The following is a 22,019-nucleotide window of genomic DNA, read 5'->3' on the forward strand; positions in this document are numbered from 1 at the left end:
CTCAATAAACCTACACAACACACAACCTGCATACACAACAACAATAGTCACCCCAATATAATAGTAAATTACTTACACAATAGTCCCATTAACACTGCATATAACACAAACTAAATACACCTACACATAAAACAATCTGCATATTGCCTAAATAAGCATACACAATAAACAAACCACATACACAAGAAGCTCTGTAAACCTACACAGTAAACAACATACATATAGAACAACCACAGTCGGCCCTACATAGTAACAAATTACTTACACAACATGCTCATTAATCGTACACGAAAAAAAAAATTGCATACGCGTCTACACAGGAAATGAACCTACACATAAAACAATCTACACATTAGCTAAATAAGCATACACAATAAACAAATCACATACACAAGAAGCTCTAAAATCAATTTTATATGTATATAAAAACCCTATATTTGTCCAAACAATTGTCTCTCCATAATAAAGACAATGAATAATAATAGAATCCATGTATGTAACTATTTTATATGAGATAATAAATAGAACAGTAGACATACCTTGATTTAAAAAAGTCAAAATCCTTAATTTTTGCAGTTGACAAATACTATGAATATTTGTTATGATTAAAGCATAAAATGGGGGAATAAATGAATGAATTGAGATATAATTTAATAAGCCTAAACCCAAAAGTTACATATACCCTTTTTAATGTAGAGCATATTAAACTTTTGTCTTACTAATTACTGCATTACCACTTTTATTGTGTACCCTTGATTAAACACAATCAAAGGTCTAGATCTACGTCTCGCACTTCTCGCTATAATTTCACTTCTCGCATGATCCATCCTCATCCTATATATATATATATATATATATATATATATTACCATATTATTATATATATATTAAATAGAGGATTTGTTTTGTGAGTAGGTTTTACTATTCATTCTTAGTGTGAGACAAAAACACTATTCCATTCTTAGTAATTTTATTGGTTCAGAACGCTACCTGTAAGTAATATATTGATCCACTAATGTTTTATTATTCTTTTGTCACGTTACAAGGAATATGCGTACGGTATAATTGTCGCCAACCACAATCACCGTATTTGGTTTGGCACCGACGAAAAACCACCACACCACGACACCGCCGCCAGCAACAAGTAGAAGCAAGAAGAAGCAAACTTGGTGGTGGTGCGGTGGTGAGAGAGTAGAAACGAATTAATGAGAGTGTATTGCTTTAAATCTCATCACAAGAATTTGAAGTGGAAGACTATTAGTTAAATTATTCGATTTTTTTACATTTGAATACACATTTTCATGAAATTAACTTACTCTGAAACTAAAATTCTAATGTTGAACTTTGATCTTTATAATATTTCTAGAAATACTAGTTTTATGTTAATTTAGATAATTTATGTAAATAAATAATTCGAATGAATGGGTTAATTTATGTTTTACGTGTCATTCTAAATTTTTATAAGTAAACGTGCATCCATAGTTCGACCTTGAGGTGTACATTTTGTTTGGTTTTTAGTCCAGTCATAACGTACGGATTGCAAAAACTAGTTATTATATAAAAATAGAAACAACGTACGGATTGCAAAAACTAGTTATTATATAAAAATAGAAACAAGTCAATAGTAAAACTCATTCTTTCTTTTGACACTTGATCATTTTCTTTTGGACTTTGTTTTTTAAAGCCACACGTTTTCCAACAGAACCTAAAGTTTGGTTTGCCACCAATTAACCTCCTCAATTTTCCAACCCAAGAATCAAATGTAACAGCAAGTTTCTTGTGTTTTGCGTTAAGACTAGCATTACAATCTTTTAATATATTAAATACGTAACATCCAACTTTTACCTACAGACAAATCCTTGGTATTTTATCACGGAAATTGATTCCTAGCGTAATCCATTGGGATACTACGAAAATATATCGTAGGTAAAACGTTTACACCAGGTTAACGACACATTTTACCAACGGTGGTATTTGTAGCGTCGAGATCATTCACGTTGAACTTGAGACCAATTATTTTTGCAAGAGTATATCATGCGATCAAAACTATTTGAGATTAATTTTTGGACAAGATTGTTAGTAACCAATATTGGGACCGGAACTATTCACGATCGAACTCTTTACTGTCAAATTGTTAACAACCGGAATTGCATCCAAAACTATTGCGACCGAAATCATTACCAGCTTATTTTGCAACCTTGGATTTTTGTGACCGATTTAGCAACCAACAAGTGACCAAGTAAGTTTCATTTCAAACTTTTGAGCATCTATGTATTGTATAGCTAGTTTCCTAGTTTCTTTTTTCTTTCTTTCTTTTACTGAATGGCAAATTAATTTGCTTTCTAGGACACCAACCCAAGATCTTTTCTTTTGATGATTAAGAAACTGTCGCCAACACCAGACTTCAAACCACAAAACAAATATGTATAGTTAAAATTAATGCCTTTTTTTAATGTTCTTTACTATTTATAATTTCAATACTTAGAATCAATCAAATAACTTTAGTCAATTATATATTATTATATTTATAAATTTTTACGATACTTACATGAAATGAAGAAATCCAAACACACAAACTAAATAGGTTCGAAATAACCTAACATGCATAAGGTTATATAAATATCCATACATTCCTACGATATCATGTTTTCCAAAGAAAAATTAATATATGCTTAAGTTGAGAAACTTTTTGCTATATATGTCCCTTCACAGAAGTTAATCTTATATCTAACTTATTTATATCTATTATGACTGATTACAAAAAATAATAAGCAATGTGAGTGTCATATGGTAAATTCCACACTCTCGTGTGACGCTTAGACACTTGCTAATTATGCACAACAAATTAAGCCATTGATTCGAGCGAATTTTAAGAAGGGAGCACCGAACACTACTAATTGTATGAGTGTTATTAGGGTGAGAGTAGAACTGTTATTGGGTTAGCTTGTTTTCATAGTCTTGTTTAGTGTAAATAAAGATGTATATATGGTTGTGTATTTTGGTTTGGTCTTTGTTCTTTATAATATTGGAAAGAGTCGTTAGAGTTTCTCAAAATATCCGTGTTTATCGTGTCTGAGATACAGTTATGGGCCAGCATGCGCCCTTTTACCATCCATCTTCACTCGAAGAGCTCTAGTTAAAGAGAAACTCATGCAAATCTTAGAATCTACAATAATTAATTAAATTGCACTTGAAATTGATGAACTTGTCATATAAAAGTGTAACTTGTATGAAACTTTAACTATATCCCCGATACCCTTAATTTAGTTTGTTGAAACATATGTAATCTTCAATGTTATTAAAATTTTAGACCGAGTATTTACATCCTCATATATTGTCACGCACGTACTAAATATTGTTGGAGATGATAATTAAGTTTATGATCTCGTATATGATATACATGCTCTTTATAAGTTTTAACTTGATTTATAGCTTATATATATAGTAATTGTTACATGCAAATAATAAATAAACCTGCATCGTTAAGCTTATTTTGGAAAAAGTTTTCATGAAAAAATAAGTTTTTATTTGTAACGAAAAAATTAAATGGTATACATTTATATACACCCACAGGACACGCTAGCAACGTATACGTAGTTAGTAATTACATATCAACTTTGCAACAACAAATTGAATGAATTTCTCTTTGTGACATCTGCATTTAACTTGGCAACTTTTACGCATAACTGCATATCCCGTAAGTGCAAGAATTCCCTCTCTTGCATCTATTGTTGCACCCTCCACAATGTCTCTTATCCGTCTTTGGGTTTACACATTTCCCCTTGCAGCAAATCTCTTGGTGCTTGCATCTTTTCCCACAAATGCCACAATTTTGGTTATCAGTTTTAACATTGACACATTTCTTCTTGCAACAGTCTGGACCAGGGCTGCCTTTAGCTCGACATAGTCTTGGGTTCTTGTTGCATTTCACTAAGCCCCTCGAGTGTTGAGCAAGAAACCGACTTGCCCCTCTTAGTGAACCGAAAGTAGTAATAAGATCTTCGTCGTTGTCTTTGATTGGTGTTGCGGAAAGATTAATGGCTAAAGCCATTAGAATGATCAGGGTTATCAAGATTTTCTTTATGCTAATATTCATGATGTTTTAGAGAGAAAAATATGAGATGTAAATGTAGTGAATAAATGTTGAATGGAGTTATGGATGAGATTATTGGTAGTGCATGCACGTATACATAGGGAGAATGAGTCTGATAAAGTTTGAAAATTGTGGCTGGTCATAGGAGTCTTGGTATTAAAAAAGTTAGGCTTTCGGATGGAACTTTTATAGCAAAGGCTCCACTAAAAAAAAAATAGTCAATAATTTTGACCTTAGGATGGTATTTTCCTATTCATAAGTTTTCAAAAGAGAAATAAATTGTTAAAACACAATTTGCATACAGGTTGACATCCGGTTATCGATCAGAATAGTGTTTCTTAATTCTGAAAGTACTGCTTACTGCTTAGTTGTGGAAGGGGTACGTGTTGTGTTTTGATTAGTTTCTTTAGTAGTTACAATATTCTCATCCTACTTCCTATCTCCTAACTAAAAATTACACTAAAACTCACTTTATTTTCTTTCTCTATTTCAATTAAATAATACTTTTTATACTTTTTATTATTACATTTTCTCTTTCCTTCACTCACAACCACTCTCAAAATATATTAAAAAATTATAGGAGATGAACAGTAACTTTTCAAATATACAGAAAAATCACTACTTTTTCTAAAATATAAAAACTTTTCACCCACAACACCCTGAATCACTATCTAAATTATAAAAATACCCCTCACATAATATGAGGGGTTGGATGAGAATGCTCTTATATATGCATGTTTTTAATATAAGAAAACTTGTAATTTATCTTACGCGTAACGCCGGGCAGATTATATCTATTTATGTACTCGTCGCAGCAATGCGTTAATGTCGATTGGTACGGGTTAAGTTCATTAAGATACTGACACCTAATTAAAAAAATTACCTTGTCACGCATGAAACAATAAATTGACATATTAAAATGGTCGTAAAGGTAACATCACTAAATTTGCCACACGCGTTGCGCCGATAATTTGGTCGGTAAAACCTGGATATTTTAGCGGCGAGCCAACGTGAATTCGTTCGGTATTGGTTGCATTCGTTATGGTACCGGAACTAAATCTAAAAAAATTAAGTTCGTCAAATTAGCATATTTAAAATAAAAGAAACCCGAAAAACGTAGTGGCACTCGTATAACTTATTACAAACTTTTTTTAAACATATTTAAAAAAAATGTTTATCATATCGGTAAAAACCCGAGAACCCAAGCATTGAAGCGGCAAGTTAATGCATATTCAGTCGGTATCGGTTATGTTTGTAACGATGCCATAATTAAACAAAAAAAGTCGAAATAACCTATAAAAAGACTAACATATACAAATATTTAAATATTTAAAAACGACGTTTATTCAGTCGGCAAAACACGGGCGTTCTTAAACCCAAGCATGTCGGTGCCCGGCGTTGCGGTGGTGTGCTGACACGAATATGGTCAGTTTTGGCTATGTTTGTTATGATACAAGAACTAAAACAAAAAGGCAGGTAGGCTTTGGTAAAACCCGATCATGTCGGTCCTGAGCGTTGCCACAGTGGGTCGGTAAACCCAAACGTTAGTCATGGGCTCGTGGATGTTACGGTGGTGAGTCGTCATGAATAATCGTTTAATTATCGAATTTGATAGAAAAAAACAAAGAAAAGAATAAAAGAAAAAAAATATAAACTACTTGGCTAGCCCAACGAGACAATTAATGCCATGTGGACCAATGGTCCCACAGCACCAAATTTCACTTAAAAATATACCGGTAACAAAATTAGTCGTGTTGTGGTTATGTAACGACACGAATTCAGTCGGTATTGGTTAAGTTTGTTATGATACCGACACTAAATTCAAAAATTCCAAACGCATGACATGAATTCAGTCAACACTGGTTAGGTTCATTACCAGCATAAAACCAAAAACTAAATAACATCACTCATATAGTTTTTTATTATAATATTTTGGTTCGGAAATACGATCCCAAAATATACTTTCGATATCTATGTCAAAATTCAACTTTATCTTATAAGACAACAGCACTTTTACACTACCGATACATTAGTTAACTAGTTTTTAACAACTTTTGACAACTTTAAGACCTCTTTATAAAATAATGAATTCATTAACTCAAAAGTGGTCTATGATAGCGTTCCGTTCGTACCTTGATTTCTATGTAAAGGAATTCACCTTTATTAAAAACCCTTTATTGAAAACTAGAGTAATAATTATTACAACTATTGTTTTCGTTGCTACAGATTTGTCAAAATGTGCAACTTGGGGATGGTATGGAAAAGTCATGCTGGTCCATTAATGATTTAAGTGATTTTTCTGTGGCCGGACTGAAACAGAAGATCCATGAGTTAACCCGTACGACTCCAAACTACAAGTTCGTGTGGAATAATTGGCTCCCGAGAAAGGTAGGAATATTGGCTTGGAGGATTGAGTTGGAGAGGATACCGGTAATGACATTGTTGGCCAAGAGAAACATTGATGTGGGTTTGATTTCTTGTCCGGCTTGCGGCGATATGGATGAGACGGTTGAACACCTTTTCATGTCTTGTGGGGTGGCACAACTAGTTTGGCAGGCGGTTTCGTCTTGGTGTAAGATTCCAAGCATCCTTGCTCTCAACATTCATGATCTTTTGGATGGGTACAAACTTACTAATTTTCCAAAGCGTAAAGTGAAGATGTTTCATGCCATTTGTTTAGGGTCGACTTGGTGTCTTTGGAATACAAGAAATGATAAGGTGTTTAATGGCAAACCGATTATGGTGGAAAGCATAGTGGGTGAAATCAAGACGCTTGGTTACCTTTGGATGAAACATAGATCGGGTGGAACTTCATTATTGTGGGAGGATTGGTATAGGTTTGATGTGTAACCAGGTTGGGCAAGAATAAACGTTTTCGGGTGTATGGTTTGTTTCGGGGGTGGTTGTGTCTAGCTTCTTGCTAGGCTAGTGGTTTTTTGTATCGTTGCTTTTCTATATTAATGGTTATCTTCGTTTGTCTTTTCAGAAAAAAAAAATAAATATAACTTATCGTTTAGTTCTTCAATGACGACACAAATATCGTTTGTGTTTTCCTTATATGGGTAGCCAGTCCTATCGATCAACCTTCCACAAGCAAATTACCTGTGAACACACAAAAACACATCGGTTTATTAGCAATTGGCAAGTAAGTTAATCACCAAAGAATGATATGCAAATCTTGTAACATATCGCGCAAAAACTGACACCGGTGTAATTGATGAAATTTCCCTCACATGGTATGCTGTTTCCGACGTAGCTTATGCTGGCTACTACATTGCAGCCCACGTTTCCTTTTTATTCATTTAAATCCGCTCATTCTATCTTGGGGTTCTTATACATGTTTCTAACTAAAAACTTAAAACTGAAGAAGTGAGATGCGTAATTTGATTCACAACACAACATCATTATACTATTACCAATTAACTGATCAATTTATTTATTTTTATCCACGCGTACTACACAACGCTACACTACGTTTTATAAGGCAAACTTACTTTAACGGGTCAAAACAGCTCGTAGTCTCGTACTCTTCTTTTAAGTCATAAAAATCAAAATATGATCTAAATGGGCCAAAGGGATCCAAATCCACTTTATAAAATTATGATAATCAAAACATAATAATAAGTCACATACCTTCTTAAAATAATTGTAAGGTTAACTTACCTTTGCCGTTCGAAACTTGATAACTTATTCACCAACTTGTTTCATTGGATTCCAAGCTTTAGAATACCTAGCTTGTATGAAAATCAACATGTAATCATCAGGATACATAGATGCAACCTTTGAAATCTAACAATGTATCCTGTTAAAAACAACGCCACACGCGTATTTATTATTCAACAAGATCTAACATGATCAATTTATCCATTTGACCCGTTTGTACAAAGTATGTACAAGGTCATTATTTAACGATTTCAATACTTGAACACAATCCAATATGTACAACAAACCATTAGCAATTATTATTTCAAACTTAAAACAAAGGTATCCAAACATTTGACATGAATAAATATTTTATTAAACTTTTTTTTGTGTAGATATATTCAGTGTCGCGTGATTGTCGACTGATTTAACCCACTAAAAGACCATATCTTTCTTTGTTTAAAATTCTGCTGAAACTAGACTCATCAAGGTTTTCAAATATAAAGATACACCTTAATCGAATATTCGGTTGATTTCATATGAAATTCCAAAGATAGTCAAAATTCTGCACAGTTTTGAAAATTCGGCATCAAAACCGTACGACTCGACTTAATCTTTAGCCTTTTTAATCTAACAAAAGACCACTTTTAACATCCAATTATCATCAGCATATATCAAGTTACTATTTCCCATTATTGTAAACTTATTTGGGCGTTAATTCACCTAAAGAATCAACCTTTATAATCAAGTTTAAATCATGGAAATCATTAAGTGATTTTCACTACTTATATGGTTGTGACATTCAACCAACAACTCATGTGCATGTGCATACTTCATTAGGCATGTTAACATTTTTATTTTTGGATTTTTAATCATCCAACCAAGAAAGTACTAATGAGAATTAAGTAATCAAACGAAAATCATACAATTTCATTAATTTCTTCTAGTTGAGGCATTTTCACTAACACCTTATAAGCATGCATCTTATCGATCTTCTACAAATCATGATCATACAAGTGCCAAATAGCAATGAGATTATCATTTCACAATCACCAACTCATCGAAATTCTCCATAACTTAACAGGAGCTCATATTTTTATTCTAAAAGTCAACCCTATCATAAAATTCCAGAGTCAAGTAGAGATTTGGTAAATATAATCACGAAAAGACAAAAGGGATTCATAATTAGACAATTTTCAACAATAACTGCAAATTGAAATCTCTACTTCATTAACATGATCCAGAAGATGTACTACCCAATAAACTAGGGCTAAAGATCGTGCCTCGCCTTTCCTTAACTAAAATATCGATATAATCTCTTTTTGTAATTGAATCTTCCAACATGCAAATTGAGAAATTATGACATTGAAGCCCAATTTTTGGTTCTTTTCCTCCCCTCCCCCCGACCTGGAGTTCAACGGTCAGCTGACGGAAAAAATACAATTTTGCGTGCCAGAAAACAGGAGGGTATAAATCAATCAGTTTAAGGATTAAAACCTGTAAAGTACATCCTCCTATAAACCATAGAGAAGAAAATCATATTTTTCTCATTTAGAAAACAAAAAATACATGTATCAAATATAATATTCAATTCGTGCACCGATTTCGATTTTAATCTTGTTATAATGATCAGAGGATGCACCGTGGCCTATAACTTCGAATATCTAAAATAAAACTTAAATTGATGTTTTATAGACTTCATATACTTATATTTCAGAGATGGTGTATCATATTATTTATTATCCCATATATTAATTTACGACTTCTTGACAGCTTTAGAGTTGTGCTCTGATCGTTGTCAAAGCATATAAAGATTTTATTTCTACTGATGAAACATAGATATTACATCAATATAGCAGGTAGGCGGGCAACAAGCTGCGCCGCCACCCCTTTCTGAATTGCAAACCCTAACCTGCTAAAGACATACCCCTGCCCCTTTGGAGTCGACACATTGCTATGCACAACCTTTTGGACCCTGGTTAGAAAACGGATAGCTTCCGGTGCCAAGGAGCCAAATGTATCAAAAGCCAGAGGGACAAATGGGTTGTTTCCTTTTCTGAAACATTTTTGAGCTGTGTGCGTTTCTAATAGGACCACCACTCCACGTGTCAGTTCTCAATCATCCCCCTCATAATCCAGCCAATTCTCAAAAGAAAATAATTAAAATCCTCTTTATCTCATCTCGTGAGGCATAGTTTGATGATGGTGAAGGCAATGATCACCGGTTTCGATTGTTGCAGCTCCGATTCGTCTGATGTCGGGTTCCGTTTTCGAAACCCTAGGCGACGGCGATGCTTTGATTGTTGCCGGATTCCATTTTGGAACCCTAGGCGACGGTCACCGGCCACAGTGACAAGCGTTTGTTTATGGCAGCGGTGTGATTTCGTGTTCCAAAAGCTAAAGCGTGGGATAGCCATTTGTTGGTGTGGCTTTTTACAGGTTCGAGTGATGTCCACTCATGTGTAGTTATGTTTGGAAACCCTAGGCAGCGATGGTTGGTGGTGCCAGTGGTCCGGTGGCCTGTCGCAGCAAGCGTAAAATGGTGAGCTGCACGTTATGACTTTTTACAAATTCATCTTCAATTTCTGTTGCTTAGTTGTGACTTTGAATGTATTTCATTATCATTCAACTATAATTTCTTGAATAATTTGAAGGAGTTAACTTTGACTCGGAAATGATGTTTACCATGTGTTGTCTTGGATGGGCAACTGAGATGGCTTGGTTGTCAATAGAAAGGAAGACCGCCTCACTATAAACCAATGGCATATTCATTTTTAATTGTGATGATGTTTCGGTCATAGGCATGGCAACTTATGTTGCAACCATAGTGCGAAGCTGAACCTATTGTGATTCTGCCTCTCAAATAGGTTTATGGCTGTGATGATGTTTGGTTTATGGCGTTGAAATCTATGTTGCAGCCGTGATGCTGATCTGAGCCTCGAGTTGACTTCACGTTTGTTTTTTAATTGCGACACCATATTTGTTTATGGTTGTCACTAGAATCATTAGAAGGGATTGACTTGACTTTGGTTGGGCTTTCAGAAATATAATGATTATGTATGTGATTTTGTCTCTTTAGATCAATTTATGACAATGATGATGTTCGGTTTTGGTGCAGCAATCTATGTTGCAGTTGTGATACCAACCAAAGCCAAATCCTAGATTCTTTGACTTAGTTACATATCCGGAAATGTTTACGTAATCTTTAATCCATGTTTTCATCCATGATGCGTTCTTATTATTTCTAACCACGTTTATATTAGTTCGTTACGGAAAGTTAATTTTGTGCTTTCTTTCTCGGGTGTTACCACAACCCAGCACGTCTCAGTTCATAGCAAACCAAGTTTTCAGTGAGCTGACATTTGGCGAACCAAGTTTTTAGCATTAGATGAGTCAATTCGGTCTTTCATTGAATCATTTTCTAGAATGGCCCACATATATTATCCGCTTTAAAAACATGACTTCATGGGTCAACCTGTTTGCCTATGTTGAAGTTAAGACGCGTGATACAATTTGTTTTACTACATAAGACAAGAAAAAAAAAGGCTGCATTTGAGTCTGTAAAGTTTCTTATGCGATATGCGTTTGAGTAGAGAAACTGTATTATCATTCTTTACCTTAAACAGGTCAAACTTTGTTATACAAATTGATGCCCTTCTAGCTTATTTCTTTTATTTAGATCGGTTTGTTTTCCTTTTCCTGCTATTGTTGTAATATTTTTAGTTTTATGTGTGACTAGCTTTAACAGGATCATCTGCTGGATGCTATTGGTTCTACTGATATAGAGGAGAAGGGTTCATAGTATGTTATTTTAGAACATGTGACCAACAAAGATATCATCTAGTGTTTCAGTTGGGCAGATGGGCACTTCAGATGCTTTTTAAATCTTTTCATTGCTACACGATTATTCTTTTACTCACCTCTAGTGTGACCGATTGGTCGGAGATCTATCGTTGTGCGAACCCGTGCTTATGATTTGCTGGTGCTTTACGGTGGGTATTGGCTGTTAGGATTAAACGCACACACGAAACCGAACACGACACGAAAGCAATAAACGAACACGAGGATTTAACGTGGTTCGGTCTAAACTGACCTACGTCCACGGGTGGCAACTAGGTATATCTTTATTGAGTGACCAAATATTACAAGTACATAATGTTGTTTATATAGAGACTGAACTAGGGTTAGTAAATTATTATGCAAGAAATCTAAACCGGGCCGGGCTTGGGCCCGACCGCCCACACCCGTCTCCTCTTTTGACTTCATATAATAAATCGGGCCAACAAGGCCTACGAACCCAACAATCTCCCACTCGGAGGCCTTGAGTACTCTCGTCTGCACTCCTGATTGTACTTCTGTAATCTGAACATTAAACTTCTTCTAGTTGCCACCGCCTTCTCATCAATTAACCAGAAGGCCCGTTGAAGCTCCCCGGAGCTCCAACACGTCAGTCACGGCTGAAACTGCCCCTGACCCATTCTCTGTCCCTACCGGCTCCCACTGTAACGAACTACCGGATCCTGAGATAACCTGAGAACAAACACTCTCCATATTCAGCAAGTAATTCATTGGAGAAACTTTTACAGCTTGAATACTGGTTTTCTTAATCCACTGTCGACCTGGAACTGTAACTGAAACACGACCTGTGCTCCCACTGTCACGATGTCCCCCAACTGATTTAACCTTCCTAGCTCGTTCATCCTGAATCTTCACTTTGGCTCTGGGTTTGTTACTTGCAAAACGAACCTTCTTCTGCCCACGAGATTCTGTGAACCGGACTTTGTCTTTCACCAAAACTGGATCCACTCCTTTCGGTGACATATCGACCATATACAACGAACCCATTTTCTTGCCACGAGCAACCACGAGATTCCCTTTGACTACTTTCCACTGCCCATTCCCGAACTTAACATCGTGCCCTTGGTCATCCAACTGCCCAACTGAAATCAAACGTTTCTTCAAACTTGGAATAACCCTCACGTCTTTCAAAGTCCAAGAAGTACCGGCTGAAGTTATCAAATCAACGTCTCCCATACCCGTAACCTCTAAAATATCATCATTCGCTAGTTGAACCTTTCCAAAATCCCCAAATTTAAGATTCTTCATCGTTTCACTACAGTGAGTGGCATGAAACGATGCACCAGAATCCATCACCCAAGCATCAACGCTACTCTCAACACTACAAACCAAAGCCTCATCACTACTGACCCTGTCATCTGTGTCGTCTTCTGTAACGTTCACCTCTTTCTTACCATTCGGACACTGATTCCTGAAGTGTCCTTTCTCTTTACAACCCCAACATTCAATATCCTTACGAGTCTTAGACTGACTCCTCTTCCTGCTCCCACTGCCTCGCTGTTTTCCCCTACCTCTACCTTCTGTGACTAGCATATTGCCTGATGATTCACCTGAACTTCTGCGTCTTGAATCTTCTCCCAGAATCAGATCTCGAATCCCATCGAAAGTAATATTTGTAGACGAACTACAAACTGCAGTCACTGTTTGCGACCAACTGTCGGGCAAAGAGGATAATAACAAGAGGCCTTGAACTTCATCATCAAACTTAATGTCAACTGACACTAAGCGGGACAAGATCGAATTAAGATTATTGATATGAGTTGTAACTGACCCACCCTCTTTCATTCGAGTTGTCACTAGCTCTCTGATAAGATAGACCTTATTCGCTGCCGAAGGCTTCTCATACATGTTGGATAGTGCGTCCATCATACCACGGGCTGTGGTTTCTTTCATGACGTTAAACGCCACATCTTCCGACAACGACAATGTAATACAAGCCCTAGCTTTCTTGTCTAACTTCTTCCAATCTGCTTCTGACAACTTTTCTGGTTTTTCATCCTCGAACACTACATCCAAGTCTTTCTGACAAAGTAGTGCCTCAATCTGCATCTTCCACCAACCGAACTTCTGTCCGTCAAACTTCTGTATCGAAACCTTTCCGTCTTCTGCCATAACAATGACTAAAACGAAAAACTGGATAAAAAACAGAGACAGACACAGCAACACGAGCCTGAACTTAACGATTGTTCTACTGAACTCTGTTAAACAATCAACCTATTTAACGTGCAGCGGAATAACGAACTGTAAATCAGAAACCGAAACTTTAAACTGAAACGATAAACCTGACAAACGCGGTTGGCACTGGTTCTAAGTTTCTTTAAATTTCTTCTGACTTGAAACTGTTCTTCAACGAAAATAGGATCTTGATTCGCTGTTATTGACTCGTACTTTGCAAAGTAGGATCTGGACTCGCAAAACTTCTGCCTTCTTTTCAACCTTCCGGTCGATCGCTGGATACGTCGGCTAGCTGCCAACACCGAAAACCTAGATCGACAACCTGAATCTGACCTGTGGCAACTGGTGGCAGCGAAACCCTAGCAGCAGTTAGCGGTAACGCGGCGGAACCCTAGCCCCGATCACTGGTGCGGCGGCGACACGCGGAACTGGTTCACCGTGTTCTTCGTGTGATCCGAACCTAAGCTCTAGATACCACTTGTTAGGATTAAACGCACACACGAAAGCAATAAACGAACACGAGGATTTAACGTGGTTCGGTCTAAACTGACCTACGTCCACGGGTGGCAACTAGGTATATCTTTATTGAGTGACCAAATATTACAAGTACATAATGTTGTTTATATAGAGACTGAACTAGGGTTAGTAAATTATTATGCAAGAAATCTAAACCGGGCCGGGCTTGGGCCCGACCGCCCACACCCGTCTCCTCTTTTGACTTCATATAATAAATCGGGCCAACAAGGCCTACGAACCCAATGGCCTTACTGATTGCTATATTTTATATGATTTGTCTAAATTAGATTTTTAGGTAGTATATTGGTGAAATTTAAGGTGTTGGAATAATGGTTTATGTATCGTTTTCTTGGTGCAGACCATCTGGAGTGGAATAAAATTAGAGATTAGGTTTCTTATTTTTCTAGATGTTTAATTCAACTGCTTGATACTATTTGCTTTGTTTGTGGTTATTTGTATTTTTTTAAAATTCTATTATGAGTTTTTAACAAAGTTTTGGAATGCTGCTTTAGGTAAGTGGTTTACTGTTGCTGCAACCTCATCATTCTGGAAGATTATGTAATAGAAGTGTTTGGCATACTAGGGTGATGGCTGCAATTTTGTACTTACTATGAGCTTTTGCTATGGTTTCAGCGCCCCCCCCCCCTGCGGCAACGCGGGGGGTCGAAATCCTAGTTATATATTAATTAGCAACTACCGTGAGGTGAGGTATCAAAAATTTCAATTTAAAACAGGGAGGTCTCGAGTTTAAGTTTCTTTTGTGACAAACAAAAAATAAGGGATTTCAGGTTGGCCGACGGGATTTTCTCACCTATGGTCAATTTTCTTATTAAAAGAAATAGAAATAATCAGATGGACCAGTGGCCCGCCAATGATCCAGCAGCCGTTAACAAAAAAAGAGTACTGGTTCACTCACAACTTTTACTGTTTGTTTAACATTATGCTTTTCACACACATAGTAGTGGTCTCTAGAGCATCCATAATAACAAATCTTTATAAAATGTCATATCGGTGTCACATTAGATTCCAAACATTTCTCAAAAATCTTCACCTTCATTTTCTTTCACAACAATAAACTTTCACAAATCGTCACATTATTACTTACTCCTACAATTAATTTTTATATTTAATCAAATAATTTTATAACAAATTTAATTTTTATATTACACATACATTTATTTATATTAGAATACGTATTTAAAACAAATTGGTTGGAAAATTATAAATAGTATAATATGAGCGGATCCATTTTTGAGCAGTCCATCATTAGAATGGTTTTTTTTTTTTTGATTAAACGCAATTTCATCCATTTGCTCATAAAATTCATCCTAAGATGACTTTTATTGCATTTGCTTGGTGACCTTTCATTTTTCACTTTCTTTGTCACTCTTGTGTGTGAATTAATTTATAGATTTTTTTTAACAAAAAGCAATATTTTAAAAATCGGTGTTTTACTCGTATTGGATTTGGTTTAAAAATGGTATAACCGGTTGAACCGTGATACACCGGGAGGTTCAACCGGGTTAAATAGTTTACCCTGTAATTTAATATAAATGCAACTTTAACTCAAAAAAACAACTCAAAAGCACATTAATAAACCCTAAACATGAATCAGACATCACACATGAATAATAGTAAGTCAAATAGAAACTTAATCCATTACAAAAGATGTAAATAAACCAAACTTGGATTTGCATGATACAAAATATTTTTATTAGTGATTCGTCGTTTACTATGATTACCCGTTTCAACCTTACCCACTACGTTAAAAGTCATTTTTAAAAATATGGGCCGCAAAAAGTATCAAAAATATTTTGGTTTAAAACCGGTTTGCCGGTTTAAACCGATAATTAAAAAAAAAACACAGACGGTACAATGTTCTAGCAAAGCACCCAAAAATACCGGATTCTAAATACCGGTTGCCTTATCAAAATCTGGTATAACCGGCTCTACTGACCGATAGCAGTTTTTAAACACCGACAAAAAGTATGCACCAAAGAATTTATTATTATATTTGTTTAAAAAGTAGTTGAAATTTGGGCCACCAATACATGCATGTTTGCAGAGTGCCACATGATTTTAGACCTTGGAAGAGGAGCCAAGGTGACTATTCATTCATTTGCCATCTTCCTTCACACTTTACATACGCCTGCCCTATACAACTTTACCATTATTTCATTTACTTTGCTGTTGGATCTGGAGATTCCGATCGAGATCGAAACAATCCTCCGCCGGTGATCGAGAGGCAGAGAGGTAGAGACGAAGTGTAAAGATATGGAAATCAACCTCTATGTCGAGAGAGGTTGTGGGTACTATTTTTAAACATAAAATGTACATGATTTATTCGTGTGATTAAGGAGTTTACAAAATAAGAATATTACAATTATTTTACAATTTATTATATTCTAATATCCCCGTTCAATCGGAAAGGTGGCGGACCAATACGAAGCATTGCACGAAAAGTCTCAAAAGGAGCACGCGGAAGACTTTTTGTAAAGAAATCTGTAACTTGAAGATTGGTTGGAACAAACTTATTGTATAGCTTTCCAGAGGAAACAAGTTCCCGAATGAAATGATAATCCAAATCAATGTGTTTGGCACGTTTATGTGATATGGGATTTTGGGTCATGAATAAAGCACTTTTGTTATCACATAGCAGAGTTGGTCGATCAGGAGGTAATGCACGCAACTCTTGTAGAAGATGAGTAATCCAAATTATTTCTGCAGCGGTGTTGGCCATTGCTCGATACTCAGATTCACAACTTGATCGAGAAACAGTAGGTTGCTTTTTAGCACTCCAGGATACTAAGTTACCACCAAGAAAAATTGAATACCCGTATGTGGATCGACGTGTTTCAATGCAACGTGTCCAGTCAGCATCAGAGTAACCAATTAATGAGGATTTGTGAGGCTGACTGAAAGTGAGACCGAAACCGAGAGTACCCTTAACATACTGTAAAATACGTTTTACTGACTGAAAATGATCAATTGTTGGAGCATGAAGAAATTGTGATACTTGATTTACAGCATAGGATAAATCTGGCCTTGTAATGGTTAAATATTGAAGTGCTCCAACCAGAGATCGGTAACGGGTCGGATCAGCATAGGATACCCCGTTCATGGTGAATGATTCGTGAGGTGCAAGAGGAGTTGCAATCGGTTTGGAATGATATAAATCAGCCCGTCGAAGTATATCAGTAGCATATTTTGTTTGATGAAGAAACAACCCATTTTCAGTATATGCTACTTCAAGACCAAGAAAATAATTTAGATCGCCAAGGTCTTTGATTGCAAACTCGTGATTAAGACGAGAGATGAAGGTGGTGATAGTCGTCTCATCGTTACCCGTAAGAATCAAGTCGTCAACATAGACAAGGAGGTACATGATGCAAGAGTCACGGGTAAACACAAATAGGGAGGTGTCGGCACGGCTGCATGTAAATCCGTATGAGACAAGAAACACGCTCAATCGTTGAAACCATGCACGCGGTGCTTGTTTTAAGCCATATAGAGCTTTAGATAACCGACACACATGATTTGGATAATTAGGATGTATAAAACCTGGAGGTTGTTCCATGAAAACAGCCTCAGTCAAATTCCCATTTAAGAAAGCATTTTTGACGTCTAATTGGTGCAATTTCCAATTGTTTAAGACGGCAAGAGATAAAACTATTCGAACACTTGAAGCTTTGACCACCGGGCTAAACGTGTGAGAGTAGTCAAGACCGGGAATTTGAGTGTAGCCTTGCGCCACTAAACGCGCTTTGTATCTTTCAATGGACCCATTGGAGTGGTATTTAATACGGTACACCCATTTAGAGCCAACAACATTTGTGGCTGGTGGTCGAGGTACCAAGGTCCACCCCGTTGTGGTAGAAATCAGGCAAGGGGACCACCCCGTTGTCAGTTATGTCGTGCTTATGGACATTATGCAACTCAATGCTCTGATACCATGTAAAGATATGGAAATCAACCTCTATGTCAAGAAAGGTTGTGGGTACTATTTTTAAACATAAAATGTACATGATTTACTCCTGTGATTAAGGAGTTTACAAAATAAGAATATTACAATTATTTTACAATTTATTATATTCTAATACGAAGCCTCTGCCATGTGTCAGCCGGAGCAAAATTTACTTCATCTTCGATCGAGAGTAAGCTGCTTTTGCTTAAGTTTCCCCTAATCATCACATTCACATACATACAAGAGTTGTGGATTATATCATTATTCATGGTTGTTAGATGAACATTCAAAACTCAATTTTTAGTTTGTTAGTTTGGAGGGAGTTCTGATTGAAAACACCAAGATAATTTATTGGTTTTTGAGACTCAAATCGAACCGTGCCTGCTTTCTTTCTTTCTTTGTATATAAACACCAGCATTGAGCTCGATCTGTCACTCAGCTTGGTTGTAGAGTATGCCAAGTACATCTTAGGTTTTCAGCCCGGGGTCTTAAAACTATATATACTTAACATACTAATTTGCAAGTTTAGGTGTCATCATTAACTCAAAATTACTTCTATTTTCTTTTCGTTTTCTTCTATTTTAGTGTCAAAATTACTTCTTCATTCATGTATATATCATGACAGTCCATAATTGTTTTCAGATGGGGGTATTAGTTAAGAAAGCTGTATTTGAGGTACTCCATAATCCATTATTTTGGTAATGGATTATTAGTTAAGAAAGTCATATTTCAAGTACTGGAGTATTAGTTAAGAAAGTTTGTATCTAAATAGTTATTATATATATTTTGGTAAATACTATGTACTAATGGCAATCTTTTGTAGTCAGACATGAATGTTGCTATAATTCTACACTTGGACTACTAGACAAGAGCGCAAATATTTCATTCGCTTATTGGATTGATACATTGTTTTGCGCATGGTGGTTTTGCATTTCCTATACAATTGGGGGTTTAAACTAGTGTTGTTCTTGAAGTATTCAATATGACACTTATTTTTTACATCTGTGGTGCGTAATATCCATGGTTTATGTGCTACATGTACTTTGATAGTCTTTGATTCTGCATTAATTTCTGTCATTATCATTAGCTGCTTAAAATCATGTATGATCGTTGTATGAATGGTTAATATTTTTATCGTTTTAATTTTAGTTGCCTTTCGTTAAGAATTATGATATTTTTATCGATGCTTTTACTATTTGTCATCTTTGCGCTTGAGTGTCAGATTGTTTTATGTTAAACATATTTGCTGATGTTTTTTTGCCAATCAGTTTCCTATTGTTTCAAAATGTCATAAAAAAGCAAACATGAATTCTGTTGACGGTAATATTACAATCACAAACTCTGTGCATTTACATGTATGCATATTCACTTAGTCAAAGTCAATTAAGTTGTATATTTGCAGTCACTGAGGTTCATTAATTGTTTTCTTTTCATACTATTAAAATAGTAACAACTAACAATAATCATAATATGTGTATATCTTATTCTTAAATCATGTAAACTGAAGTTGTTTGCTATTGTTCAAATCCGTACGATTTTCTTTATCTTTTTTGTCTTTGCTTTAGACTTTGAAGTTAACTGTTTGTGTTCTCTTGCAGCTGTTCCGGTGTAATAAATCTGCTTGCGTAATGACTTCGTCTTTGACAAGGTATTTTGTATTTAAAGTTCATTTCCTTTATGTTTAGGTGTTTGTTAACATTTTAAACGAAACCATATGCTTCGCTTACATATTTTAGTTTATGTAAATGTCATCTGCTCTCTATGAACAAGTATGCAGCTTTATGTAAATACTAGGAGCCTAGGATAAACATTTTGTAATGAAGACTTGAATGCTTCATCTAGACATAATGCAACCAAACTCTATTACCTGTAACTTTCGCACCAACACAAAAAAATTAAAAGTTAATTTAATTAAGCCACATCAAAATAGACAGTTTTGATAAACCATATCATAAAAACTAATAAAACTAATATGCAATAAGATTAAATAAATCATAGTTTCACTTACAGCGAGCCGGGGGTCTCACCGGAAGCAGCCTCTCTGTTCCTGGTTCTTACCCTCCTTAGACCCTACCATAGCTTTGCTATTGGTGGGATTTACTGAGTACGATGTTGATGATATAGTTTCACTTACAGATGGTATAGGAGATCTAAAGTGTGATAATTTATTAAAATGCATACATACAAAAACGTAAGGTACTTAAAAGACATGCACATATACCTTAGATAAAATACCCCATCTATATCTACAAATTTTAGTCCTTCAAATGGCCTTGTAGAAAATGCATCCTTGCTGAGAAAAGTAACAACATAAAATTTTCTTATAAACGGCTTTCACAATACCTTGAGAAGCTGAAATGACGAATCTTATGTAAGTTGTTAAAACGATATGGTATAGGCAAATCGAACACCTGGAGGGCACTACAAATACAGTAGCTATAAAAATAAAATCTTTCCACCGTCACCTTTTGTTTTTGCAGGCTACAGCAGATTACACTTTTGTTGCGAAAACACTTGAAAGGTGTTTCAGTTATAAGAAAACTTGCACACCAATAAAATTATGTTATAAAAAAATAAAATTAGAAATTCAGGGAACTTACCTTACACCATAGATTGAAATTTAAACCTTGTTGCAATAGTTATAAATCTTATCTATAACCCGAAAATCAATGAACAGATTGATTTTATTACAAGCTACCACCAATTTACTCAAGAAAAACAGAATTGAAACATTTCAAGGTAATTTAAAGTAGGATATTGCATTTAATTTGCAAAAAGATGGCAACATGACCATAAAACTTTGATCACTTTAACAATAGTCTCGGTAGATATTGAACATATAAGAGAAAACGATGCAAATTTTGGATAAAATATTAAAAGATATCTTTCCTTATTATCTCACTTCTGACCAAGAAGCCAAAACGTAGCCAAAATGATCCCAAATATCAGAATTATAATAAGGACCAGAACGCCCTGATGCTCACAATTTTTTTTTTAAATTTACTTACCTATGCTTACAAAAATTCGTTTAATATATGTAACTTGGCATAATTCCCATTGTCTAAAATACCCTTGTCATGCAAATAGTCATTAAGATCATGTATGAATGGTAACACTGGATAAAAAGTCAACTTTGACAAAAATAAGTCCAAGTTATCCAAAATTTAGTTTTGACCCTCAAAAAGTCAGGTTTGACAAAGTGATTGTACCTTTTGTAAAATTTGATAATTCTGCGAAAATACAACCTCATATATTGCTAATATACAGACGTTTCACGTTAACATTACAGGAACTAAAAAAAAGAAACACTATACTAATAAGTTACAAATAAAAATTGTGTTTGCCCGAGAAAAATTGGAAATGAAGGCCTAGGGTTGGCTAACAAAACCTTATCGAAACAGTTGAAAAAAGAATAAACACAAACCTTTTGAGAAGAATAAGAAGCTTGTGGAGATAACACAAGAGTAACATCTAATGGTTTAACAAACCCCTGTTCTAATTTTTTTTTTACTTTTTAGCATCTATTTTGCAAGTTTTCAATTGATTATACCAAACTTTGTTGAAGTGTTTTCTCGCGCCAGTTCCATGATAAAACTCACGGATCAACCATGTCTTTATTATATATCTTTCTTGGTGTTGGCATGGCTTATGCCATATGTTATAGCCAGCAAAAAAATTAGGATATAAGATGAATTGAAAAAGAAAGAAAAACTTTACTTACATTCGTAGACGGACTCGTTGATCAAAGAAATCGACCGGCTTCCTATGCCG

The 22,019-nt window shown here is 35.4% G+C and overlaps 1 protein-coding gene across 1 annotated transcript; it reads left to right on the forward strand.

The window, feature by feature from the left end:
• The first annotated feature begins 6,349 nt into the window (after positions 1 to 6,349).
• Positions 6,350 to 6,943, forward strand: LOC143580989 (uncharacterized). Its single transcript, XM_077063880.1, has one exon. It carries the CDS (start codon positions 6,350 to 6,352, stop codon positions 6,941 to 6,943), a length of 594 nt encoding a protein of 197 aa, XP_076919995.1.
• Positions 6,944 to 22,019: the final 15,076 nt, after the last annotated feature.

This window comes from Bidens hawaiensis, unplaced genomic scaffold, assembly GCF_021521415.1.
Source record: "Bidens hawaiensis isolate Kalapana, Puna unplaced genomic scaffold, B.hawaiensis_p1.1 tig00030780_1, whole genome shotgun sequence".
NCBI classification, from domain to species: Eukaryota; Viridiplantae; Streptophyta; class Magnoliopsida; order Asterales; family Asteraceae; genus Bidens; species Bidens hawaiensis.